We start from the raw sequence: 27,249 nt of genomic DNA, 5'->3' as shown, positions 1-27,249 counted from the left end.
GGCACGAGAGATCGCACCGCCATCCTCGCGTCCCTCCTCCTCCTCCACCCGAGGCGAATTCCTGAAATCTTCCTCTCTGCTCCTACCGTGCAGCAGCAGAGCTTCCTCTGCACGACTACAACCCCCACCCCCCGCAATTTCCTTCGGGCCACCGCAACTTTGCCTCTGTCCGTGGTGTCTCTCTCCGGGTCTCTGTGCTGCGTCTATTCGTCTCTCTTTGTGTGTTTTGTTCTGTTGCGCCACTCTCCCTCTGCACGTGCGACTCTCTCCGTGTGTCGATCTATCTCTCTCTCTCTCTACATCCACTGTCCGTCTAGCTCCGTGTCCCGGTTGTGTCATCGTCTGCTTTCCCCCGTGCCCCCCTCTCTGCGTCTCCGCGTGTCCCTCTGTGCACCGCGTCCCCGCGGTCCTCTCTGTAATATCTCCGCTCGCCTACACTTCTCTCTGTTGTCCTTCTCTCTGTCAAGACCCCCACCACCATCACCGCCGCCTCCCCACTACCTCCCCACCCGTTCCCCGCCACAGGGACCCACTTCGTGTTCAGGCGGCACAGCTCACGGGCGACCCCCCCTCCCTCCTCTCCCTCCCACCTCTCCCTCCCACCGCTCAAAACCCCTTAGCCCCCACCCCGCATCCTCCCCCTCCCGCCACCCCCCATCCCTCCTCCCTCCTCCCCCGGCCGCACGTGAACTCTAGCGTGCGCGCCCGGGTGACGTCGCGTCGGTGCCGGGGCGTTGTCTGCGCGGCGCGCGTGCGTGCGCGCGTGCTCGTTTCGTCTGTGTGTGTGTGTACGTGCGTCCGTGTATGTGTGTGGGTGTATCCGCGCGCGTGCGCGCGTGTGTGTGTGTGAGTCTACGTGTGTGTGCGTGCGAGCGAGTTGGTGCCAGTAGCCACGCACAGAGCAAAAACTGCAGAAGCGAAAAATCTTCCTCGGGAGTGCAGCGCGCGCGGCCGACTGGATAACGGAGACCCTCACCTACACACTCGCATCGAGCTTACCTGCGCTTGCCTACCTTGCTTACAGACCTGCATACCTGCCCACCTACCCGCCTAAATACCTGTCCGCCTCCCCGCCTGCCTAGTTAACCTGCCAATCGCTATCGCGGAGAGAGATGTCAGCACGCAAGATCTAATTTTCAGCACGTTCCGCGTTCAACCCGACGCCGCGTACGTAAGCAGTTGCAGACTTTTAGTTCTGGCTGTGAAGGACGCAGTACAATGGAGACTTCGTTTGTCAACTCCGAGTCGCGGTTCTCCGTGATGGGCGATGGATCTCTGCGAGGAGGAGGAGGAGGGTGAGTGAGTCTGCGTGCCGCTGTGCTGCCACATCCCCACCTGTCGATGCGCACGCACACCTTGATGCGCACCCGCGCATCAAGGTGTGCGTGCGATTGGCGCCCATAATGTAAAGTGATATTCGCGTGTGTGTTGCGGAATATCTCCGTGTCTCTGTGCGTTCCTGTGTGTGTCTGTGTCTCTGCGTGTGTCGGTGTGTTAGCGTGTATTATTGCGTTTGTGTGTGTGTGTATACTAGACATCTGTGAAAAAGAGCTTCATAGCTCATCGGATTCCTCCAGTATAAATAAAGATTGTGATTCTGTCTGCTGTGGGTGTCTGTCTGCTGTGTGTATGTCGATCTGTGTGTATGCCGTTGTGTCTATATGTGCGTGCGTGTCTGTGTGTGTAGAGACCGGGAATCGCTAGTCTAGTGGTTAGGGCAATGCGCTTTGTACTTATGGTGAACTTTTTTCGCACCGTACGTAGCCAACCGTGCTACGAACCCGGCAACCCGAAATCGATTCCTGCTCACGGCCAACACCGATGACAATTATCTGAACCTGTCCGACGGGCCTTCCCCTCTAGGTAGACTCAGCCTCAAATGAGTGCCTGGTGCAATGTGTGAGAATTAGCACTGGGGATACAAAGGCGGGCGGGCGTGGTGCTGGTCACCCAACCCCGTCGTGTACCGTGCCGGTCTTTATAGGTGCTCGCTAACATCACTTGCTCCAAAAATTACGTGAAGGCTATACGGGGGGGGGGGGGGGCGCTTTGCCTTGTGTGTGACCGTCTGTGTGTGTGTCTCATGTCCGACAGGATGGACTATCAGGCGTTCATGTACGGCGCACGATCGAGGCGAAGCATTAAAAGAGAAGATTGCAAGGTGTGTCACAGTCCACATTGTAGACTGTACCGGTAACAACAACAACAACAAAAACTCGGCTTTAGCATTGGCGCCAAAACATGGGAGGCGAATTACTCGGTTCACCGATTATTTTGATGGTTTGTGTGTTCATGTTTAAGCGCGAGTTTTTTTTTTTAAAGCAATGTAGAACTTTGTCCTGAGCATGCCCTTTGAGTAAAACCAATGAACGTCATAACCCTAATCTTTGGGGGCCTACAATTGGAAAATGTTAGTTTTAGGATTTTCAGAGTTATGCACACAAAGTCATAGGTATTAATAACACTCAGGAAGGGAGCGGTGGAGTCGTTCGCTAAATCTGTGAACCATTTGGGCACTTTAACATTGTTTTGAATGTACATCAGTCATTTTCAACGTATTCGATATTCCCTTTTTCAAGTTACAGCTCATTGTCAATCCACTGCTGGACGAAGTCCGGTCATGGGGGGGGTAGGGGGGCTGGGTTGTATGACCATACTTCACCACGCTGCTCAATGCGGGTTGGTGAAGAGGTGGGGGGGGGGGAGATGCCAAAACCGGTTCAGAAATCTCGTCTCGCCAGTAATGTTTTACCGTGTCCGGGAATCAAACTCGGGTGGTCTGCTTCAGAACGGAGGTGTGCAAGAGGCACGCTGGGGCGCCACTGATCGGTCCATTGCTCTGCTCCCCCCCCCCTATGAAATGAATATGCGGCCATGAATATGTATCCCATTTATGAGATATCATTAGCCCGTGTGTTTCATTTTCTCCTTTGCTGTATTGGTTGTTGTTGTTGTTGACAACTGTGCCATTACCCCCCCCCCCCCCCCATAAGCAGGTGGCTGTGTTCTGCTCGATTTGAGAAGGGAATGTAAACTCATACTGGGGTCCAGACACAACGAGGGCATTTGCTTTGGCGTTTGAAAGTTCAAACAAAACCACGAATAGGTCTAAGATCGGCGGGACCTGGACCGGTTTATTTTTTTTTTAAATTAAATCTTCAATTGTCACGCGAGGCGGGGAATCTGTGTCGACAATTTCAGCTCGTTTTGCTTCGTAGATCCGAAGATATTAAGCGACAACGATTTTAAAGAATATAAACGGACAACACGGCAAGTTCAATAAAAGTGTGTAACAAAAGACTGCTACGGGAATGGGAGCGGTGGCACGGTGGTTTAGCGCACTGCGCTACAAACTCGGCCCGCCTGAGTTCAATTCCTGGTTAACACCAACGGCGAGTGATATCTTAACCAATCTTGGGCTACCCCCCCCCCCCCTAGGTTGACTCAGCCTTAAAACGAGTTCCCAGTTCGGTGCGTGTGTAAATATCAGCGATGTGGAAACAAAGGCGGCGTTGTGCTGGCCACGAAACGGCAGCCCCGCTGCTTTCTTTTCACTTTGCGCCGCCCTTGATAGGCGCTCGCTAACATCACTCCGCTTGTGTGTGTGCGTGTGTGCGTGCAGGAGGGCTACAAGCTGCCGCACAGATTGATCGAGAAGAAGCGGAGGGATCGGATCAATGAGTGCATCGTGCAGCTCAAAGAGCTGCTGCCAGAGAACTTGAAGCTAGCGGTGAGTGAGCGAGTAAATTGGTGGGTGGGTGAGTGGGTGAGTGGGTGGGTGGGTGAGTGGGTGGGTGGGAGAGTGGGTGGGTGGGAGAGTGGGTGGGTGGGAGAGTGGGTGGGTGGGAGAGTGGGTGAGTGAGAGAGTGGGTGGGAGAGTGAGTGGGTGGGTGGGTGAGTGGGGGATTGGGTGGGTGAGTGGGTAGGTGGGTGAGTGGGTAGGTGGGTGAGTGGGTAGGTGGGTGAGTGGGAGAGACTCGATGCGAGCGAACGAGTGTGAGGTTGAGTGAATGTTTCCGTTTGTGAGGTCTTAAACATCGGAACTCGTGGAGGCCAATGCGTCCGTGTGTACTGACCAAACCACCCCCTAGTGCGCCGTAAATATCTTAATACTTGTATATATATAATACCACTTGTCCCAACTGTCTGTTGTATTTTGACTTTGTGTGTGAGCGAGCGCGTGTGTCTTTGTGACACACGCGGGCGTGATGCTGGCCACCCAACCCCTCGTGTGCCGTGCCGGCCTTCGTTGGTGCTCGCTAACAGCACTTGCCCCCAACGGTCTGTTAAGGCTATACGGGGCATCTTCGCCTTTGTGTCTTTGTGTGAATTTGGGAGCGGTGGTGTAGCGGCTAGCGTGCTGCACTACGAACCCGGCGAACCAGAGTTCTAACCGGAGCCGGGTCTCCCCCTAGGACGATTCAGCCTAAAACGAGTACCTGGTGGGGTGGTGATGACCGCACACCTTCTGGTGTGCCGTGCCGACCTTCATGGGTGCTCGCTAACAGCACTTGCCCCAACGGTCTGTTAAGGCTATACGGTGGGGTAGGGGGTATCTTCTTTGTCTTTGTGTGGGGTGAGCGAGCGCGTCTCTCCTCTGCACGTGTGAGCCCGGCGCCTTGCGTTGTGTGAGAGCTGCTCGCTGTGACAACGTGTGCGTGTCTTTGTGTGCTTAGCTAGCTTACGTATGAAAGCAATCATTTGGTGATACTGCTGCCTCTCTCTGGCAGTGGATGCACAGGCAATAGGCCCTTCACCGCACACGTAAAAGCCCCAGACTCTCCTGTGAAGAAGGGTCATATTTTTTTGTAAGGCAGACGAATGTGTTGAGTGTTTTTGTTATATTTTTTTGCTTATGTATGTGCTTGTGAGAGCCAGCTTTCGCGTGCGTGTGTACATGTTTCTCGGGTTTGTGTGTGTGCGCCTGTGTTCGTGTGCCGTTCCTGGCTAGCGTGTATGCGCCTTTGTGTTATCATGCATTGTGTATGTCAGGGTCAACTTTTGTGAGTGTGTTACACTGGAAGGTTTTTTTTTACGTAAACATTATTGACTTCAACCTGACGGTAGTTATCCCAGCTCTGAGCGTTAATTTACAAGGGAAGCGACTTACTGCGAAGCATATACTTGGAATATGATTTCATAAAGACTTTCTATTTATGAGTTTATGATGTGGCACATAGTGTGTGTGTGTGTCACCTCATGGTGCGATTCGCAAGCATTAGTCCTGGGAAGACAAGGGCGGCCGGGGATTATTTGCTTTAACAGCAGCGAATTAAAAACCGCAGGGTCGGCCATAATCATCGTTCTCGTCCATCTACAATCATCAGTTTCTATAAATCATCGTCCATCAGAAAAAACACATCATCGGCAGCAGTAGCAGCAACACCCATTGCTCGTAGCCATTATTTATAATTATCCATCATCACGATCATCAATACATCAGTGGCAGCAGCTATAGCCATCATCCATCACTACCATTATGGGCCATCATCACACATCATCATCTCACTAACCGACACATTATTATTATTAGCATCATCATTGGCAGTAGCCATGCATCATTGTTATCATCATATATTTTCCTTTGTCTCTTTTATCATCATTGTCATTATCAACCATAATCAAACAATCAATCATCCATTAATCACCTATCACCATCCATCACAATCCTTCCCAGTCAGTTCCTCCTGGGTCGATAAAATGAGCGTCACACATTATTGAGGTTGCACAACTTGGTTGGTCAGACTGCTCCCTGCCACAGGAGAGTTGGATTCCCACTGGCTCTGTAATCCTAACGGAGATTGGCCAGCCATTTCAGCGTGGCGACCTAACTCACGGGGCATCCGTTATCATGCAAACGTGGCCCCAGAGTCAACAGGCCTCTGACATCTGCGTTCAGATTCTTTTGGGGGTTTTGGGTTTACACAGGTGCTGAGAACAAAAGGCAATTCTCAGAACTTTGGCAGCGATGCTTGTGTGTGGGTGGGTGGGGAGCGGTGGTGTACCGTTCCGGCCTTCATAGGTGCTCGATAACAGCACTTGCCCCTAGAGTTTGTTAAGGCTACATGGGGGAGCTTTGCTTTGGGAGCGGTGGTGTAGCGATTAGCGCTACGCTGCGCTACGCAACTGGCGACCCGATTTCGGTTCCCACTCAGGCCAACACCAGTGTAATGATTATCTGAACCGGTCCTGGCCTCCCCTAGGTCCACTCAGCCTCAAATGAGTACCTGGTGCGGTGTATAGACATCGCCACTGGGGAGACAAAGGCGGCCGGCGTGGTGCTGGCCACCCACCCCCCTCGTGTGCCGTTCCGGCCTTCATAGGTGCTCGCTAACAGCACTTGCCCCAACAGTCTGTTCAGGCTATACGGGGTATCTTTGTCTCTGGAGAGAGTGAGTGTGCGCAGTCAGTCTGGCAATTTAGGGGAATTCCGAATTCAGAGTGCATGTTCCTTGTTAATTTTGTTGTTGTTATTCTGCGGCGTATTTGGAGGAAATGACGGACGATGCGCCATTGTGTTTACTCCCGCGACTCTAGAGGTTGAAGAGGTCGAATGATTCACCACCGATTCAACACATTGTCGCGAGTCAATTAAACAATCACTTCTTGTTTCTCGTTTTGATGACTGGCGCGGCCACTAGTGGCTGCAGCAGTCGCCTTTCTGCGCACGGTACGACAATACTGAACGTCATTGACTCGATTATTGAGCGAACAACACACTTGTATCGCATCGAATCGGGTGCGCTCATTCACTTTTTAAAATCCGTCATCAATCCACTGCTGGATGAAGATGGCCCCTTCCCACGCCGCGTGCGTCACGTGTATTTATTGACCCATACTTCACGCTGGTTTAGCGGCACGGGTGGGCGCATGTGGGGCGAAGGGCCGGCGGCGGGGTGGAGGGGCAGGACAGATTCGGGTAAATCACTCGCTGCCGATGTGAGTCACAGCAACGGCCAGGAATAGAAGTAAGGTCGCAGCAGCAGACGTCCGAACACGGCGCGCTAACCACTGCGCACGCGGCCCGCCTGCTCACTCACTGCCACGCCTTGTTGGATTCTTCGTGGCTCGATTGAAATCCCACGCAGCGGCAGGAGGCACGCACGTGGGACGGACCCACAAGCAGCGTGCGCGCCGCTTGTTGGTCGCATTGTTGGTCTCGAGGCGGCTACGTGGAGCTCGCGCTCTTGATCCTTGGCCCATTGTTCGACTCGGAGGTTATTCCCCATTTCTCACACGTGCCACTCTGCAAAATCAACTGCTTTTCGCGAGAGAGGTGGTGGAGGGGGGGGGGGTGGCTTGCGACTCCACGGGTTGGCTTATTGCCCTGCTCGAAACCGCTGCGGTCGTATTGTGTTGTGAAAACGGCAACCCCCAAGTCCATACCGGGCCATAAACACAAACAGCACTCGCACAAGACCGTGCGTGTGGTTGTTAACACCTTGGGTGGAGCGGTGGCGCGGTGGTTAGCGCGCACTGCGATATAAACCCAGCCACCTGAGTTCGATTCCCGGCGATGAGCGATATCCGAACCGGTCGTTGACCGCGTATTGACAGCTGCTGCTGGGGAGGTCCCATTGGGTTAGACTGCAGCAGGAATTGCAGTGGTTGGGATGAGATGTTGATGTAAGGCTGCTTTGAGTTGCCGAGTCATTTAGGCGCCCGCTGTCAATGCCAACCCATCGGCTCTAACTCATTGTCTTCTTGCACCGTGGTCCCGTGCAGACGCTGGGACACCTGGAGAAGGCCGTGGTGCTGGAGCTCACGGTGCAGCACATGCAGGCCCTCACCGCGCTCTCACAGCAACAGAAGGAGCACATCGCCGCCCTGCAGAGCGGTACGGCTCAACAAAGACAAACACTCACACGGCCCTGGCCACGAATTCACACTACATGCCCGCTCAAACCAGCGGGAGCAACAACTCAACTGAACTACAAACTAAACGTGTTTTTTTTCATTAACCAGCTAAGACCCACTCACTAATATAGCTCTTTTTCAGAAGCGACCTGGCCACAAATGATATTTCAATGAAGTGGTTTATCACGTGCAAATTTATAGCAGCCAAATACTCTGAATGCGTGTTGATTCTAAATGTGGAGGGAACAACCGGAGAACCCGGAGAAAAATCCACGAGACCACGGGGGGATAGAGAGACACGCAAATTACAAATATACAGCAGGCGTCAGGGTCGGGATCGAACCCACGAACTCCTGTATACATGGCGAGGTAGTTAACATCTCGCCACGGAGTGGCAGCCAAAGCAGGGAACACGCCCTCGAGAATATCCACCTCGGAGATGGAGCGATGAAATCGAAACCACGTGCAGGCACTCCATGGATTTATACATCGCAGGACTGTGAGAGATGGTGACGGTTTTGGGGAGTCATTGATCCAGCAGTGGCTTGATCATGGCTGATGGTGGTATGGTGATAATGATGATGATGCCAGGAAGAGGAAGACGTATATTAGATAACGTGAATCAGAATATGTATTTATACTGGAGGAATCTGATGATCTATAAAGCTCTTTTTCACCGATGTCCAGTCGAGGAGGGTAAGGAAGTTACAACAACAAACGATACCAAAACGCGATAGTAGTGCAAAGTATACTAAAGGTTAACAAATCACCCATAAACATACTAATAAAACTAAAGCACCGCCATCCGTACCGGGCAGAGCCCACTGGGGTAGTAACGTATAACTCAGAAGCGACCTGGCCACAAGTGACAGCTCGACAAAGTGGCGCATCACGTGGGAATTTAGAGCGGCGAAATAATCTCAAGAATATTTCTAAAAAAACATCCGAATAATGTAAATAATGGTCTAAATAATAATCAAAATAGTAATCTACATAATAATCTAAATAATCGTCTGAATAATCTAAATAATAATCTAAATAAAAACCTAAATAAGCATCTGAATAATCTAAATACCACTCTAAATAATAATTTAAATAATAATCTAAATAATCTAACTAAAAATCCAAATAATAATCTAAATAACCCCGATGCGTGTTTCCTGAATGTGGAGCGAAAAAAACCCCCGGTGAAAACAAAGGTGGCTTTTGGTGGCAGCGGACAAATAGCTCACGGACGGGGGGGGGGGGGGGGTGCGTGGGGGCCTTGCGAAGATTACTTCTGGGGTTAAGAGCGCCCCCGTTGGCCACATTTGGGGATGAGCGCCTCATCTGGGTAAGTGGATTGGCCACCGCCGCGCCCGCCGTGGTGGTCCCGGCTGAGTCTAAACGACTCCCAAAATAGACACTGGGGCGGGGGGGGGGGGGATGCAAATGGGATGAGCGCCGCTCGGCGTCTCCCCCTGCAAGATATTTATAATCCGACTGTTATTCAGGGCAACGCGGAGCGGCACCTGTGGGTTGCAACCCCAACGAATTTCGCATTAAAGTGTTGGTGTTGTTGTTGTTGTTTACCAAGAACACGGTGAGAGGCGTACACCACTCAGCGTGTGTTCTACACCACTCACCGTGGGGTCTTCACTCATTTTCAGTAGGGGGAGTGGGGCGGCACTTTCGCCGTTACGACATCATCAGTGCGAGGGCCGTCACGCATTTGAAACCCATTGGGGTTTGGTAGCACGATAATGATGGGGGGGGGGGGGTGTTTTCACATTTGTGTAATTGTCGGACGGGGCCGCACTAAAAGGCCACCGGGGGCCGCCCGCGGGCCTTGCGATGAAGAACCCCCGCAAGTGTTCGCCGATGCTGCTGCTGCTGCTGATGGTGATTGCAGAGTGCTGGATATGCCAGCAGTAGAGGTGTTTGACGCGTGGCCTAAACGGGTGAAGGGGCAGCCCTGCAATGTCTCGCTCGCGCCACCGTTGGCGGAAGGGCATCCACTCGAGGCAAATCTAGAGGGCCCCCACCCTTTCTCTCTCTCTCTCGAGGGAATATTTGGCCTACTCTTCCACGCCGGTCACACATGTTGAAAGTTTCCAGACTTCTTTGCCCCACAACACACGCGACCTTTTCCTATCGACTAAACTGGCACCTCCGATTAGCACGGATGGCTACGTAGGGTGTGAAAAAAATTCAACATACGTACAAACCCATTCATACTCGTGGGTGAACAGAGCGAATTGAGGGTTACGAATCCAGTGGATTTCCACCATCGCACCAGCCTAATGAAGCTTAAGTCTGCCCCATGCAATAATTAATAGAACGCACGCGGGTTATTTCTGTCGTTACCATTGGCAGCCACAATATGGGTGACACGGCGAGGGTGGCGGGGTGGACGGAGGGGGTGGGTAGAGTACACGGCGGTGGCGTTGCGCCCTGAGATTAAATCGACGCGGTGGGGGGGGGGGGGTATGTGCCGGGGTGGTGGAGGGAGGCACCCCCACTCTCACCGCCCCACGGGGCGGTGAGAGTGGCTGCGATGGCAGATCTGCACCGCTTCGCTCCACTCCCTCCAGTGTGAGGAGGCACCAATGCTAAATTCGGACGGTGCATGCCATCAACACTTCGTCCTGCTGCTGCTGCTGCTGCTGCTCCCACTCGTGTGATCACACCCAGGCGTGCCGCGTGGCGGGTGTGCCACAGTCAGGTGACAGGGCGCTAATGCAAGTTGGTGTTTTGGAACGCTTTCTCCAACTGCGCTCGAAAGTGTTAATGCGGTGCTTCTCGGCCCACTTGGTACGCCTCCCCCCCCCCCCGCCGTTCTGCCCCAATCAAGACCACTGGTCTCACGTGCCCTCCCCGAACCCCCTAAACTCACCCCCCTCCCCCGCCCGCCCGCTTCCCCACCCTCGTCCCACTCATGGCAATTAAGAATCTGCATTGGGGTGCAGTGCACGAGTTGCTTGAACCTTTCTACCAAACTGCGGTGGCCATGCTGTCATGCGTACGTCCTTCCTTGGGCTGCCACTCCATCGACCGGGGTCAGCCGCCGGCCATCTAGCTGCTTAGGACGTATTCGCGGTACACCGGTGCAGCATTACACACCGGTCCTCACAAAAAAGTGTACAATCTAAATTTTAAGCGACATTCGTATTCCGGCCACTTCGACATCACGATAACTCATTTTGACGCAGCCCGCGAGATTTTCTGACCGAGGTTTGCGAATTGCGGGAATATAAATAATTATTGCGACAAATGTGATGTATTGGTGGTGTACCACCAATACATCACATTTACTTTTCTTAGCATTCCGTATTGAACATCCCTTATTAACGTCCCCAATCGCGGCTTTAAGGAAACTACCAAAACCATTCTTGGAAAGTGGCTGTTAAGTTTTGAAAGGGGGCCCACCTCTGTGTTTCAGTCATTTGCCTGGAGATAGTTTTGACCAGGAGTCAACCAACTTGGGTTTTAGCACCCTCCGGTTAGCGTGGTTGGCTACGTACGGTGGTGCGAAAAAAGTTCAGGATGTATGTGTCTGTTTAATTTCTTCCGCGCCGTACGTAGCAGACGGAGAGATGACTTCACAGAGGTCAGAGGCCACGGCTGGACAGGGGCAGCTGCGGCTGGCCGTCTGGAACGCTCTTCCTTCCGACATGAGAAAGCCACTGGAGCTGTGCGCTTTTAAATCTCAATTGAAAACGAATTCTTTTAGAACTGCTTTTTGTGTTTAGTTTGTTGTCCTTCCACCGCACCTCCGATTAGCACGGTTGGCTACGTACGGTGCGAAAGAAATTCTACATGCAGTGCACGCGTTAGAATGCAAACTGTGGCCGCTGCTGCGGGGCGTTATTTAAACGACTAGGGATGGCCTTCGATGGAACTGGCGCTAAATAGAAAATCCTCGTCGGCCAAGGCCGTCGTCAGGGTTTGTGTCATCTTAACGCAAGCATCATTATGCGTTCTCTTTTCTTTACATCCCCTTGTTAATCCACTGCTGGATGACGGCCTCCTGACATCACGTCAGTCATGATGGGTTGTTTGGCCATACCTCACCGGCGCTGGTCGGTATGGGTTTGTGAAGGAGACAGATTGCAGCCCCCAGTTAGCTGGGTTCACGGATTGTATCACGTGCGCAGCGATGTCAGCCGTCGGCAGGGAATCGAACTCAGGTGGCGGGGGCTGGTAGCGCAGCGCGCTCCGCGGCCGTGATAGAAAAGCTTTATAGCTCATCGGATTCCTCCGGTGTATAAATAAATATTCTGATTCTGAGAAAGAGGTGGATGAGTTGGTGGAGCTAAACATCAGAGGGGAAGGTCAGCACACTCGTCGCATTCAGCCCTTCGGGGAACCTCAGGAATTGGGGGGGGTGGGGGGTCAACGAGTAGGGGGGTAAGGGATGAGGTGGGGGAGAGGGGAGGTGCAAGAGGAATGGGGGGGGGGGGACCCCCTCGGCAGCATGCCTATCGCGTTGGGGGGGGGGGAGGCGGCCGGGGGGAGCTGTCCCGATGGGCGGGGCCTGCCCACACATTACAGACATAAATATCCACGTATTTCACGCCAGCCTTTCTACAGTACACGCGGCCACTAATTGCCCTCCCGAGGAAACGAGGCGTTGTAATTGAGGCAGGGGAGGGAGGGAGGGAGCGGGCGAGCAGGAGACCGGGAGAGCGAGGGAGCAGAGAGAAGGTTAGGGATAGAGGGATGGATGTATGGATGGAGAGAGAAACGAATTGCGAGAGGGTGGATGCAGGGATGGAATGGGTGATGGGAGCGATGGCAGTGATGGAAGGTAAACTCTAAGGTATTTTTTTTAATGCAACCAGGTAACGCCCACTGAGCTATCTAGCTATATGGCTATTTTTCAGAAGCAACCGGACCATTAATAATAACTCAACAAAGTGGCTTATCACATGGAAATGTATAGTAGCTAATAAATACTCTAAACGCATGTCGTTTATAAATGTAGAGAGAACCTAAAGAAAAATATACGTGACCACTAAAGGGAAAACATGCAAACCTCAAATATACAGGCGTCATCATGGTCAGGATCGAACCCCCACTACCTCCTGTATACCAGGCGAGGTAGTTAACATCTCACCACCGATGTAGTAGATGCCACATTTTGGTGCTGGTGTTTTGGTCTCGCTTGCTGGTACTGCGTGGTTGGCATGGGTCCTCAAGGAGTTAAAGCAGGAACCGCCTGCCCCGTTTCACCACCCTAAGTGGAATTCCGCCCTGGGCCCCTTTCGGTCCCGGTGCAAATGTGTCGTTAAACCCGCCACCACCCGACACGGACAATTGGTAAGGTTTGTCACGTGAACAAAACGTGGCAGTTCGTCACTAGTACAGCACGCCGGCGTGTTGGAGAGTAAACCCACGAAATTTACAATTCGAGCCCGACATATTAATATTTATGCGATCTCACCCAAAAAAAACACTCGATTATGGATATCCGTAACGTAAGCCTACGTGTTAAACTGACAACATTGCTCATTATATGACGCGTAGTGGTCGGCGTGCATACAATACTGCACTGGTAGCTTGCACACGATACTGCGCTGTCCACCGAACAGCTCCCCCCCCCCGCCCCGCAGAAGGTCGAAATGGGTCTGTGGTTTGCTTGCTTTTAATAAATGCCGCTGCGTAATATTGGTACGGGAAGCTAAGAGGCAATTGATTAAAATACGTTAAGACACAGAACGAGTGTCAGCTTATATATGCTTTTAACACGTATAGAGAATTGTGCCTGACTGAGCAACCCACGCATAGGGCAACGTCAGCCTAAAGTTCAACATTGCCTTAAGCGTGATGCCAAATAAAATTGTAAATTCGTATCATTTTCTCCCCGTGCAGTGTGACACCAAAGCCAAGAAGGTAGCGTACAGAGCCCGCTAGCAGTCACTATTAAGGACATAAGTTCAAATCACATCTAGGGTAGGCTCTGCCCTTTCATCGTCATCACCGTCGCCGTCACCGCCGTCAACCCCTTGCTCTCAGGCTGGTAAACAAAGCGGCACATCGTGGTGGAGCTTGCATATTGTGCGTGCACTCCGTGCACTGCTGCTCAGCTCAAGGAAGTGTAATTCCCACCACTGGCTTAAGACCTCCGGCCGGAGCTGAGGGCCACCCGCCCCGCTAATTATAACACGAGGGCACTCTGACTTTTCATTATTCCTGTGTAGCTCATTTGCACACTGCATTGATGAAGCGTGCTCACAGGATTGCAACACGCGGCTCTGGCACTTGCGCGGAGATTCAAATAGCCCTAGCGCTGTGACTTGCACTCTTGAGCACTTGGGTGGGGGAGGGGTGACGAGTGAGGTTTGCACGTAGCTGCACTGAGTCATTTTCATATTTCAACTTCGGTTTCTGGATTAAAGTTCGACTGATATGATCACGTACGTAGGCCAGTTCTTGGGCATGCAGCGCATCATAAAGACGATGGAGGGAGCGGTGGCACAATGGTTTTGGTGGCACTGCACCATGAAACCGTCGACCTGAGGTCGATTCTCGACTTGGGCTATTGTCAGTGGCAAGTGACATTTGAACCGGGCCTAGGGTCCCCCCACTATTGCCCAATCAACGCTGACTAGCGTGCTGAAGTATGGTCAAATAACCCCCGTGGCCAACGCGGTTGTGGAGAGGTCTTCATCCAGCAGTGGATTGACAAACCATTGGGATTGCCATCGGGCCCTGTATTGTTGATTGCCAGACATGTAACGATGGATCAATTCATTGATGCAAACCGATTATATACGCTCGTGATAAAATTAATCATCTGTGTAAGAATTGATATGTATGACCTATGCAAATCATTTTCATATATTCTTTGGGTCTTTGGGTAAAGTTAGGTAGATAGGTTTGGTTTTTTTAACCTATCTACGTGACTTTACCGAAAGACCCCAAAGAATATGAATTCCTGCAGTCACGAAAGCTTTAAGTAATATTCATATAACTCGCTAATGTTACATTTCTGCTAATGTAGTATACAAAACTGTACAAATAAATATGTAACAAAAAATATGTTATTAACAATACAAGATAAAAAAAAATGAGAACGAGAATTAAAAACATAAACGAAGACAATTCTTGAATCGAATTGCAAACCAGAATCGCGACGGTTCATCTCATATTCGCAGCGGTTGGCGAGATGTTAACTCCCTCGCCTGGTATGCTGGAGGTCGTGGGTTCGATCCCTACACTGGCGCCTGCATATTTGGAGTTTGCATGTTCTCCCCGTGGTTGCGTGGATTTGTTCTCACTCCACATTTAGAATCAACATCCACGCGTTTCGAGTATTTGGCTGCTATCAACGTCCACGTGACGGCCAGGTCAATCTAATAAAGAGCTCAGTCGGCCTTACCTGGTGAAATAAAGAAAGTTCGTTATTCAGTTGCATTCACACACGTGTGGAAATCTGGGACTGGAACATTAACCCCATGAAATGTGAGAGGCTCGTGCTAGAATTAGGAATGATCAGCGCCTCATGTATTGGGTGTCCGACCACATAAAACTAGAGATACAAGTGGATTTATACCAGGCACACGATGATGCCTCTTTAATAACTTTACGTTGAGAACTTTCGCTACTAATACCGAGAGCAGGATTCCGCTCCGCAATAGGCGTTCCGTACTCTGCCGCTTGCCGCTGCCCATTTTCGCAAGCTTTTATTCCTACGAACCGCTGAATTTGTGTTCTATAGTTGTGTTAAATGACAGTGCAAATAATTGACAGCCACTTTTTGAAATGATGTCTCCCCCGTGCAACGTTGGTCATGGGGGATGTTTTGACCATACTTCACCACGCACGTCAGTGGGGGTCAGTGAAGGAGGGTGAGCCAGAACCAGTTGATATATCACTTGCCAATGATCTTAGCTGGGGATGGGAATCAAACTCAGGTTTGTTGGATTAATGGCGCCAACACTCAATCGCAGGACTGTTGTGTGACCATATTAACGGTCGGTATTGATCGAATACAGTAACATGCCACACAGTTGAGCTGTCATTTATGGCCAGGTCGCTTCTGAAAAATAGCTCTATAGCTCAATGGGCCTTACCTGGTAAAATAAACATAGGTAGGGAGGTAATCGATGGGTACAGCGATCATGTACCAAACGCACGCGCACATGAACAATAAAAAAAAAGAAAATTGTAAAGATGAGTCCTAGTGACTGGGATATAAAAAAAAAACCGCTAAATCGCCTTCACTTTGTGCGAGCGAGTGAGATGACGTTTCTGCTCCGCGCGTCTCGCGTTTCTGTCACAGGCGAAGCGACCGCTGCCACGGGCTCATCGTCGTCACCGCCATCGTCGTCACCGCCATCGACTCCCCTCTCGTCGTCGCTGTCGTACAGCGCTGGCTACGAGTCGTGCGCCCGCGAGGTCATGTCCTACCTGGGACGCACGGAGCGTGCCTCTGGACCGCGGCTCCTCAGTCACCTGCAGCGCGCGGTCGGACACGTTGAGCTCGATACGAGCCCGCCCGCCGAGAACAACAACCACCACCAGCAGCAGCAGCAGCAGCAGCTGATGCCGGCGAAGGTCCAGTACCTGCAACAGAGGGCGCAGCAGTCACACTTCTCCAGCAGCGGCAGCAGCGGCAGCAGCGGCAGCAGCGACAGCAGCGGTAGCAGCAGCAGCAGCGGCGGCGATGACGAGTTGGCGCCCCGGCGCAACTGTGTGCCGGTCATCCAGCGAGCTTGCGCCGCCGCCGCCGCCGCCGGCGACGCGAGCGGCAGCGACGACACGGACACGGACAGCGGCTACGGCGGCGAGGGCGCCGGGCCCTCCCCGGCGGAGCCGTCCGGGGTGGGGGAGCGCACGACCCCCCCGCCGCCGCCGCGCGTCAAGCGCGAGGGCGACGCGCCCGAGGCCCCCTGCGGCGGCACCGTCGCGAAGCGGCCCCGGCCGTCCAGCCCGCCGACGGAACGGCCGCGCGCGGGCGCCGTCCCGCGTGGGCAGCAGCAGCAGCAGCAGCTCACGCCGCCGCCACCGCCGCCTCCCCACCCGGCCCTGTGCCTGCCCTTCTACCTGTTCCCACCGTCGGCGGCGTACCTGCAGCTGCTGCGGGAGAAGAGCGGCCTCCGCGAATACGCGTGGCCCACGCAGCCGTTCCCCTTCGCGTACGGGCCGCAGCAGCCGGCGCCGCGGCCCGTCTCCCCGCACCGGGGCGACTGAGCGGCCGACGGTCGCTCGAGAGGAGAGAGAGAGAGGAGAGAGAGAGGAGAGAGAGAGGAGAGAGAGAGAGGAGAGAGAGAGGAGAGAGAGAGAGACAGAGACGCTCTCCGACACGCACTCGAGAGACGCGCCGGGCTCACGGTCGTCGGAGTTCCCCTCTCGTGAACGATTTTGTAAAGAGAGAGGGAAGGGGATTTAAAAAAACCCTCGCACGAACTTTGTGGCCAGCCCCACCCCCCCACGCAAAAGGCGACTCCACGCCACGAGTTAACGGGACAAGGTAGAGAATTCTCCACGACGTAAAGCGACCGCAGCTCATTGTGTGCGTGCACAGTGCAAAGCGATAACGCTAAGTTCATTCCGATGATGATGATGATGACTCCCTCCCACCTTCCAGTGATGAAGTGATATACATACACACGTACACATCAGCACGCACGCCCATACACGGATACACGTTGGGGTCAAGGTCAAGATGTCATTTGTCTGGGGGTAACCTGCCCCTCCTTCAGCCTGCACCCGCACACCACGTGCGGCAACATCCTCTTCCCGACGGCATCGACAGCACACGAGGGAAACATTGCCTGCAAATTACTCAATTGGGTAAATCTACGCAGCAAGATCGCCCTCCCCTGGCACTCCACAGTATATCCATCTGTGCCACACCGTGCCTTGGTGATAGCGTTGTGCAATAAGAATGGCACGAATACCAACTCTACCATTAATATTTTAACAGTATAGCTACGTCTGAATGTCCACCGTTGCTTCCCTTATCCTGCCACGCGAATTCTAATTTCCTACGCGTGCACTCGTTATATTCAAGGGTTAGAAGCGTCTATTCTGTTTGGGGTTTTTTTTCAAGTCCAGTTCTGAGAAACGCCGACGTGTAACTCTCCTGCATCAAGCACACGTCCCTGAATACTGAGGTCGGCCTCCCCACCCGCAAAACACGCGTGCACAGACACACAGTCACGCACGCGTGCACAGGCACACACAAGAGTCACGCACGTGTGCACACACACACACACACCCGCTCCCCTGACATCAGACGGGGAGCGTTAAGACGCGTTGGCAGAAAAACAGCATCGGTCGCTTGGCAATCTTAAAATCTCTGCGCACATTGCATATATGAGGATTATTTATTTTTTATTCAGCCTTTTTTTTTTTTACAAGATTCCATTCGGAAACCTCTTGTGGCGGAGCGCTACGTGCGTGAGAGAACGGCTCTGCGAGATTTCCCGCTGAACTCCTTTCGACAACGACGAAACATCGGTCGAGTGTGGCCGTCTTAACCTCTGCAGCGGCACGAGGCGCTCCTCCCAACGCACTCTGCTATGAGATTGTCACGCCAACGCTGTGATTCAGTCCAACTTAATTGAAGAAGCGAAATTGGCGACTGTGATCTTTAATCCAGCGATGTCGTCTCAGAACTTTTGACCTCGCACGATCAGGAACAATTTTAAAACATAATTGGGAAGACATTGAGCAAGTCGGAGGGAGTCATAGACACTTCAATAAACAAAAAAAATATATAAATATACAGCACCTGTGATATATATAGGATAAACAACTTAAATGTGGCAAGAGTGAGTAAACGGTTAGGCATAGAGGCTTTTGTTGCCCATGCTTTTGCTGACAAATGGCATCGATCAATGATCGTGGTTTAAATTTCCCTCAAGTGGACTTTTACATTTGCACCGTAAAACACATGGCCGTCGTATATTATAACTCAACCCGTACACGGCATTGTCCGTGCGGCAATACGTAATATATTTTGTGTAGGCGCGCATTGTCGCAAATGACATTGCATAGTACTTGGAGTGATGGGCATTATTGTGTGTGTGTGTGTGTGATTAGATGCTGAGCGCGCACGTGTGTGTGTGTGTGAATAGACGCTGTGTGTGTGTGCGTGCGTGTCTCGTTGCTGTGTAGTAGCCAAGGCTGGTCCGGGCAAGCGAGCACTAATTTCCATAGCACGATTTGAGGATTACGTCGGCATATAAATACGCATATGCTGCTGCTGTTGTTTTGTAAATGCCTGCGTTGATGAATTGGCCGGGGTGAATTTGCAATTTGGTTCCATATTTTGGCCGATTTTGACCGGCAACATTTGCCGAAAAGTGTTTTCTGTTGCGAAAAAAAAACCATACAATTAGTTGGCCAAATCTGGATAAAAAATTTTAAAAATATATATATCGGTTGCCCAAATATATCAAATATATATTAGTTGCCAAAATCTGCACACACTTGGTCGATGCCACCCCACAGTGGGCAACTGGGATTGCAACTGCGGGGAGGAGAGTGGCAACTTCCAATCGGATCGCGGGCGGTGGCAACATGAGCGTCGCTTTCCAACCAGGCTCGTGCTGAATGTCCAGGCAGCACGCGGCCACCCGACGTCATTGAGCGGCTCGTGGTTGTCATCTTTTCTCGCGGTCAACGTGTTGCCATGGCAATTGGCCGGCTACAATTGTCCTAGAAATAAAATCGGCCCCTAAGCACATCGTGGGACCTTGAGGGGCGGCCAATTTTTGGGACGGCGAATTCAAATTGTGGCCATGTCAACTTCTATCGCCATCATCATCATTATAGGTTGATCATCAATGGTCATCATGATTCCTCCAGGGTGGATAAAAAGAATAGCACCTTGGTGAGTGTCTGCACTACTTGGTGGGGGAGCGGTTTCGCTGATTAAGAGCAGGCTGCTCAATGCCATAGATCTGTGGCAAATCTCACCACTGCCTAAGCATTTCCAATGATGACTGATGATGATGACGATGATGATGCCGATGATGATGATGATGGGTACCTCCCCAGGCCCGTTTTAACACGGGAGGAGTCACTGGTGACGACTCATTTTGACTTTGTACTCAAATTGCACAATTCTGAACGCACCTTTAGATTTAATTTCGTGTATAGCGTTGCACTTTGACTTTGCAAAGTGACGTGCTGTGGTGATGACGACGACGGTGATGATGATGACTGATAATAATGGTAACAATTGTGATAATACATTGCGCTCGCGCGTGTGTGTGTGTATATATGTATATGAATAGCTGGTACTTTGTGCGTGGTAACCGTGTATTGTAACGGACATCTCCTGTGCCCCACGTGCCTGGCTTTTTTGAGCTGCACGTGCCGTTGTCAGTCGTTCCGTCTCGTTATGGTGCCTTAGTTTGGGCTCTCCCGAGTCCGCATTAGGAATTTCCTCCGCAATGTTATCTCAAAGAGACCGTAGGTTTATGCTAATCATTGTTAACCCTCTCAGCCAGTCGACGACATTAAGTGGAAGGTGAATTTACAACGCGCTGTAAAAAAAATCACAGAGCGACGCGCGGGTGACAACGTGACTTCTATAACGCAACCATTAAATAAAAGTCAAAGAGTTTCTAAGCGCTCGGCCTTTTTGTCACTGAATTTGCGGCTCGGTGTTGCTCATGAGTTGCATGTTTTTGTTGTATGCCTTTTTCACGTGCAAAAAAAATTACCTACTTAACAGCACGGAGGTATCGCCCTACTCCTATTCAACGTAGCTTATACGAAACAATTAACGTGTTTTTCTTGTTTTTGCAAAAAAATACGCAAATTGCACACATTTCACAAAATCTCCCCGTGTATTCTTTTCAATCATGGATAGCCCTTTGTCAATCCATCGCTGAGATAAAAGCTTTTGCCACACTGTCAGTCACGAGGCTGTTTGACCATTGCTTAATCGCGTAGTTTCGATGGAGCTATGAGCAATACAGAGATCACTCACCACTGATGTGAACAAGAGCTCAGGTCACTGGGTGCATTTTACAATGTGCACAATACTGCCTCTCCGCTGCCCCCCGCTATATATGAAAGGTTTTGCAATGGACATAATTTTGGTTCATGTTTTTAGCTGAAGACAAACATGTGTTGGTATACTCTTTGTTTTTTTCGGTAAAGTCAGGTAGGTAAAATAAATGAAAACAACTAAATTAAATCACGACGTTTCGGAGGCAACACAAGCTTCCGTCTTGATTTAATTGAGTTGTTTTCATTTATTTTACCTACGTGACTTTGCCCGTAAAAAACAAAGAGTATGAATCATTGCAGTCACGAAAGCTTCAAATCTAGAATGTGTTGCCATTTTGTACAATATATAAAAACGAACCACCATGGATGATATTCAAACATTTCAAAACGTTTCCAGTGCCCTTCAACTTGCTCTTAACCGAAAAACTGACAGGCAATAATTTTTGCGTAGACATACAAATCACCATTATTTTTTTTCAATTATTCAATACAAAACTCAGATTCTTCTTTTGCTTAGCCTTCAAAACGACAGTATTCGGGTAACTTTTCGCACAAGCAATAACCACCATCGTATGAGTGACCATGTGGTGTGGGTCTCGTGACAAGAGTTGGTGCGATCGGTTTCTGAGTGTAAGCACTTGACCATGCTTTTCCAGTTTATTTTTCAATTAAATTAGCCTTGGGTGGGAGATGCAATTGATTCGACTTGTTAGATTTTTAGCCAAGCTAGACGGGGGGGGGGGGGGAAGGAAGCCTTACCATTGTTATCGCTAAAATTGAGTGCATGGGTAGGTAGCATCAATCGACTGATTTAATTAATTCGGGCCAAGGGCTGGCAAGGCAACGCCTACCAGCAGGATGCTGGCGATATAAAGTCAGGGCACGATGCGAGTGAAGCAGATGGCCGTTTGTGAAGCTACTCTTGTGCCGGGTTGGACAAAACCCACGCTGGGACGGGTCGAGTCGAGTTTTTTGGCACGACGTTTATAGTACACACACAGCACACGGTCCTTATGTAATGTTAGTTCTGCAGTGAGTGAAAATTGTAAGATGCAAATATGCACTGTATGACACCCGGTGTTGATTTGGCTGGGGAATATAAACTCTTCCAAATTGTAAGAATCTACATTTACTCGGTGGCTAATCATTTAACTCGAAAAAAGTGCAAGATATATATTAAATGTGTATGGAAAGTACAGTAATTTCAAAGGGTAATTGTCTAAGTTTTTGTTGCTTATATTTTGCACAATTAATTATCCTGACTTTGGAAGCATTTTCAAACAGGGTGGTCTCGATGCCTTTGTGACCGCCCCCATTTAATTCAAATTTTTTTAAAGCATTATTTAAAACAGAAATTAATATGCAAAGGAACAAATGTTGGGGGGTCACAACACGTCAACCACCGTGTACATTCTTGCTGGTTTTCTGTAGCCAACCACGATTTGCGAGTTTAACACGCAAGGCTTTCGCGACCAGTTATCCACGGGGTTTTTTGGGTTATATCGAAAAAATATAAATGTTCCGTTAAACCCACCACTACCCGACACAGGCAATTTAGTAAGGTTTGTCACGTAAACAACACGTGCCAATTAGTTACGAGTTCAGCACACCGGTGTGTTGGAGAGTAAACCCACGACATTTACAATTCCGAGTACCGTGTGACATTTCGCCGGTGATCACAACAAACCGGCCTCAAGATTGGGAGCTACAGATCAAGCCGAGCAACAGCGTGGCCAGGATCCGGCGTCACGGCGCCATCATCGTGCCCCCCCACCCACACCTGGGGGCCATACAAACCAAAGCCTGGCTCTTAACACCGAAATACTCTTGTTGTCCCGTGAAAAGGTCCCTTTAAACGTTGGCTTTCACCACGCTTACACAACCAATCCAACTCCACGATGACCACATTTCAAACAAGTCTTGACGAAAATAATTATCCACCCTTCAATGTTTCTGAAAGATCCCATTAATACATTTGAAAGAGGTATAGGTCATCTTTTTTTTTGATAGTTTACATTTTTTAGAAGTCTGCCACTGAAAGCAACTTGCGACTTAGGCTATTCCAACGGCTTGCATTTACAATACACCCATAAGTTGTGCTTTGGAGTAGAAGGGGAAGAGACTCAAGATACACACACACACCCCCACACACACAACCACTTAAAAAAGGCAGAGAAGACAGTAAGTAGTGAAATAAGTTTTATTTCATCCCAGCACTGTATTACGACATTTATTTTATCATATAATATATTACACGCAGATCTCCTATGTAGCCCACACAGGCTATTGGGGCAAGTGCCATTAGCCAGTACCCATGGGGGAGTGGTGTGGCCAGGATCACGTCTGACCGCTTTTGTCTCCCCAGTGATGTTTACGCACGGCATCAGGCACACTCATTTAAGTCTGAGTTGACCAAGGGGAGGCCCAGGACTAGTTCACACATTCGCCCTACGTCGGTGGTGATCAGTAATCCAAGGTCGCCAGGTACGTAGCCAAGCGTGCCAACCACGAGGTGACCATCCAGCCAAATACATGGAGATGCCCACCATACGCTCAACAATTCCTTTTCTTAGTCTGCCACCACCGGGGGTCTTGGTTCCACATGAATAACGAAACAAACCCTACGGCTGCAGCTTGCCCTGCTCGTCCGCATTTTTATTTGCAAACTTCTCAAAAAACTTCTTGAAAAAACTTTTATTTATGTCCTCCATGGCCTCCAGGTTATCTGCAAGGAAAACGCACGCGTGTGGTTAATGCTTCCACCATGGAGGATCTCGGAGAACCTCTCCGCTGATGGATGAGGGCCTCCGCCAACGCAGATGGTGATGGGGGTTTACTGATCAAAACTTCACGACGCTGGTCGGTGCGGGGAGTACAGACGTGGGAGTATCAAATATATATAACACGTGCGTCTCGTTTGCCCAGGATGCCCACGTCTCTCCATTTATTTACAGCATTCTTGAGATGCGGTTGCATTCATGGTGCATTGTATTAAATGACAAAGCCCTGCACCCCGAGCTGCTGGATTAGCAGACTGCTGTCTGCGCTGTCTGTGTGTTACGAGGTACTGCATTACCTGTGGACAGGATGAGGCGGCAGTCTTCAGCTGTCATCCCGGTGAAGCTGGTGTTTTGTCGGCGAGGGTACTGCAGAGGTTGTAAACAAAACAAAGAGCGATTAGTCGTGAAGCCGTGCCCGTAAACAAATACAAAACTAAGCACACTGTCAATTCTGCCGGTGAAAGAATTACGGCACTGAACGTAGGAGTTAATCAAGAAGAATTGTACATCAGCTTGGTTTACACGGTGGACGGGCGTGGCCACTAAAATGGCCATCGTGTCTGGTCTATCTGCACTGTGCTTTTAAATCACAGTTTACGATGGCGCTCATTATACGGGTAATGTGTTCAAACTGGGACAATCAGATGGTTACATCAATTGACCAAAACAAAATTGTAACAAACTACTTTATTTTTCTAATTGGGCCAGTTTGCTAAAATTAATGCACTCGCAAACGACCTTTGTGGTTGACACACAGTGTTTTTTGGAGGGACAGATACATGGAGGAGGGGTGGGGGGGGGGAGAGGAGGGTTCTATGACCCACCCATACTTGACATCTGTGAAAAAGAGCTTCACAGCTCATCGGATTCCCCCAGTATAAATTAAGATTCTGATTCTACTGTCCGCTTATTTATTGTTACTTTTTTTGTGGTCAATTTCTGAGGAACGTTTCAAATCGACGACCACCCCCAAACCCCGTTTTTTGGAAGTTGGGAAAACTCCTACAAGCCACGCCCACTACCACCCACCCAGCGGCACGCTTGGCAACACAGGTGAAACTTTTTTTCTTCAATAAACATTCCCGTGTTACCCAATCACTCAAGTAATTAAACAGACAATCGGTACATTTATTTAAATAAGCTGATAGCCCAGTTCTAACGTCGATACTACATACAGCTGAAGAATATTTCCTGACCTTTCAGCTGCCTTGACCAGACATCGAACCTCGCTCCTCTATGCTGAAAGCCGATTACATTTACATCTATACCACTGTTTCCAAGGAGCACGTGTACGACGGCCCTTTGTCATCCACTGCTGGATGAGGACCTCCCCATGCCGTGCCAGTCGCGAGGGGTCGTTTGACCATACTTCACCATACTTGATCAAACTTGACCATACTTGATCATACTTGACCATACTTGATCATACTTGACCATACTTGATTATACTTGACCATACTTGATCATACTTCACCATACTTGATCATACTTGACCATACTTGATCATATTTGACCATACTTGATCATACTTCACCATACTTCACCATACTTGATCATACTTGATCATATTTGACCATACTTGATCATACTTCACCATACTTGATCATACTTGACCATACTTGATCATACTTGACCACACTGGTCAGTGAACGCTGACGGAGGGGGGGTGGCTATACAAGAATCGGAGCGTACAAGTACGGTACAATGTATTTTGCTCAATGTAGTTCCGTTTTCTGCACGGTGGTCACCCAGCCAATCGCTCGCCAGGATCAAATCCGCTTAGCTTCCGATATCTGACGCCGTGTTTTGCATATCTGTCAACCCCTTATCAGTGCCCTACCTTATTACAGACCAATTCAGACCTCATTGGCCATTGCGTGTCCCTTATAAATCTCAACGCTCATCCTACAAAGTCCCAGCACAAGAGATAAACACACACAAAGACAAAAAAATATAGATTTTTTTTTCTTCCCCGTATTGAAACGGTCGTATGTACCTAAAAACTCAATTTCCCTGCACAATAATACGGGCTAAACCGTAATGTTGTTGACAGCCATTGCGTTTGGGTGTATTGCTGGTGATTTGTCATTATTTATTGGCAAGTTCAGGCGACGTGCGACACGCGTGACCCGATGTTGCTGTACTTCAGCGCCCCCCTGCGGTGTTGCTGTGTCTGCGGCACCTTCTTCTGGAAGTAGTTCGTGTTCATTCGCACCAAACTCTCGTACATCTGGTCGCATTTTTCAGGGTCGGCGATCTGTTACACACACACACAAAAAAATATAAACCTCACAAAACCATCAACTTTTCGATTTAAAGCTTTCGTGACTGCAAGGATTCATCTTCATGGTTCTTTCGGTAAAGTCACGTAGAATGAGAATAAAACAATCAAACAAAATAAGACGATAAAATTCTCACGACGTTTCGGCCGAGCTCTGTCTTCCATACAGACCTGTCTCTCCTCACCTGAAGAAGGCTACTTGTGTTGTGGCCGAAACGTCGTGAGAATTTTATCGTCTTATTTTGTTTTATTCTCATTCTACGTGACTTTTACCGAAAGAACCAAGAAGAAAAAAAACCCCATCAACATTGAGAGGAGGCAATCTGGTCGGTTATGCGGGGGGCTAAGCGAAAACACCTCCCATCGACGACGTCTTCACACTGGAAGGGATTTCATTCGCACGCGTTCCATTCCCCGCACCGCATACGATAAGCGCGTGGCTTATAAGCGCGGTGATCACCCCGACACGAGCACGAACCACACTCAACCTCACGTCATTTTCTTACAAGCTCCGAACCCAACCAGCCACGACCCGGGGTGATTTTGTACCCCTCCACCTCCACCCGCCTTGCATAACGCACAGCACTTTTGACTTTCGCGGTTTACACACTTGAGAGACGAATATCCCGCCACCATGTACAGCCTTGGCCAGACTCCTGGGGGGGGGTGGTGCAAGTGTTGTTAGCGAGGCGCCTTCGAAGGTCGGCACGGCCTTCGCGTGTGCACGCTTCGAGGCCGAGTCGACCTAGGGGAGGCCCAGGACCCTGTCCGGCGACAATCGTCGCCGGTGTCGTTGCCGGGTTCGTGGCGCAGCGCTCACCGCGAAAACGCCACCGCCTCCACGCGGTTACACAACAACAACAACAGCCGCCGCCACCACCACCACCGCACCTGAGTGTGTTCGCCCTCGCGGAAAGCCGCAGCGACCCTCGCCCTGAGGTGCTCGCCGAGATCGCGGCCGCGCTTGCTCGGCTCGAGGCGCCACTCCTCGCACAGGCGCAGGAAGAGGCGGTAGCGCGTGGCGGCCATGGCGGATCAGCTGACGGCAACGGGGAGCTGGGCCGGGGGGTCGGCGCACGTGGTGGGGGAGAGGGGAAGGGGTGATGGGGGGGTGACGTCACTCGCACCAGACTACCTGGCGGCCATGTTGCTACGGGGGGTGCGGGGGGGTTGTCGCGTGTTGGGTGGTTTAAAGTTTAAATGTCTGCCGCCTGATGATGCTGGTTGTAATTATAACGCCTGATGGTGCTAGTTGTGATTATGACGCCTGATGGTGCTAGTTGTAATTATGACGTCTGATGGTGCTAGTTGTGATTATGACGTCTGATGATGCTAGTTGATGATGCTAGTTGTAATTATAACGCCTGATGGTGC

The 27,249-nt window shown here is 50.5% G+C and overlaps 2 protein-coding genes across 3 annotated transcripts; one reads left to right on the top strand and one right to left on the bottom strand.

Annotated features, from left to right (window-relative positions):
- The first annotated feature begins 688 nt into the window (after positions 1-688).
- LOC116947489 (uncharacterized) lies at positions 689-20,427 on the top strand. 2 transcript variants are annotated; one of them, XM_076070628.1, is made up of 5 exons: positions 689-1,292; positions 2,095-2,161; positions 3,623-3,730; positions 7,726-7,837; positions 16,124-20,427. In XM_076070628.1, the coding sequence occupies exons 1-5, from the start codon at positions 1,219-1,221 to the stop codon at positions 17,032-17,034; spliced, it is 1,272 nt and encodes a 423-aa protein (XP_075926743.1). In that variant the 5' UTR covers positions 689-1,218; the 3' UTR covers positions 17,035-20,427. The 2 variants fall into 2 exon arrangements, with proteins under 2 accessions (XP_075926743.1, XP_032819186.2); XM_032963295.2 differs by having other exon boundaries at positions 691-1,295.
- Positions 20,428-23,000: 2,573 nt separating this feature from the next.
- Positions 23,001-26,957, bottom strand: UQCC2 (ubiquinol-cytochrome c reductase complex assembly factor 2). Its single transcript, XM_032963297.2, has 4 exons — positions 26,767-26,957; positions 25,777-25,851; positions 23,891-23,960; positions 23,001-23,539 (listed from the first exon to the last, which is right to left on the bottom strand). Exons 1-4 carry the CDS (start codon positions 26,902-26,904, stop codon positions 23,436-23,438), a joined length of 387 nt encoding a protein of 128 aa, XP_032819188.1. The 5' UTR covers positions 26,905-26,957; the 3' UTR covers positions 23,001-23,435.
- Positions 26,958-27,249: the final 292 nt, after the last annotated feature.

Source organism: Petromyzon marinus, chromosome 30 (genome assembly GCF_048934315.1).
Source record: "Petromyzon marinus isolate PM22_M1 ecotype Great Lakes invasive population chromosome 30, UKy_Petmar_22M1.pri1.0, whole genome shotgun sequence".
NCBI lineage: Eukaryota > Metazoa > Chordata > Hyperoartia > Petromyzontiformes > Petromyzontidae > Petromyzon > Petromyzon marinus.
The sequence above is the reverse complement of the archived record's forward strand: the minus strand, read 5'-3'. Positions and strand labels throughout refer to the sequence as shown.

Coding starts and splice junctions, on each gene's coding strand:
- LOC116947489 (XM_032963295.2), top strand. CDS start 1,219: ATGGAGACTTCGTTTGTCAACTCCGAGTCGCGGTTCTCCGTGATGGGC. Junction 1,296..2,094: donor CTGCGAGGAGGAGGAGGAGG/GTGAGTGAGTCT, acceptor CATGTCCGACAG/GATGGACTATCAGGCGTTCA. Junction 7,838..16,123: donor CATCGCCGCCCTGCAGAGCG/GTACGGCTCAAC, acceptor TTTCTGTCACAG/GCGAAGCGACCGCTGCCACG.
- UQCC2 (XM_032963297.2), bottom strand. CDS start 26,904: ATGGCCGCCACGCGCTACCGCCTCTTCCTGCGCCTGTGCGAGGAGTGG. Junction 25,852..26,766: donor GCGAGGGCGAACACACTCAG/GTGCGGTGGTGG, acceptor TGTGTGTAACAG/ATCGCCGACCCTGAAAAATG. Junction 23,540..23,890: donor CCGCCTCATCCTGTCCACAG/GTAATGCAGTAC, acceptor TTTTCCTTGCAG/ATAACCTGGAGGCCATGGAG.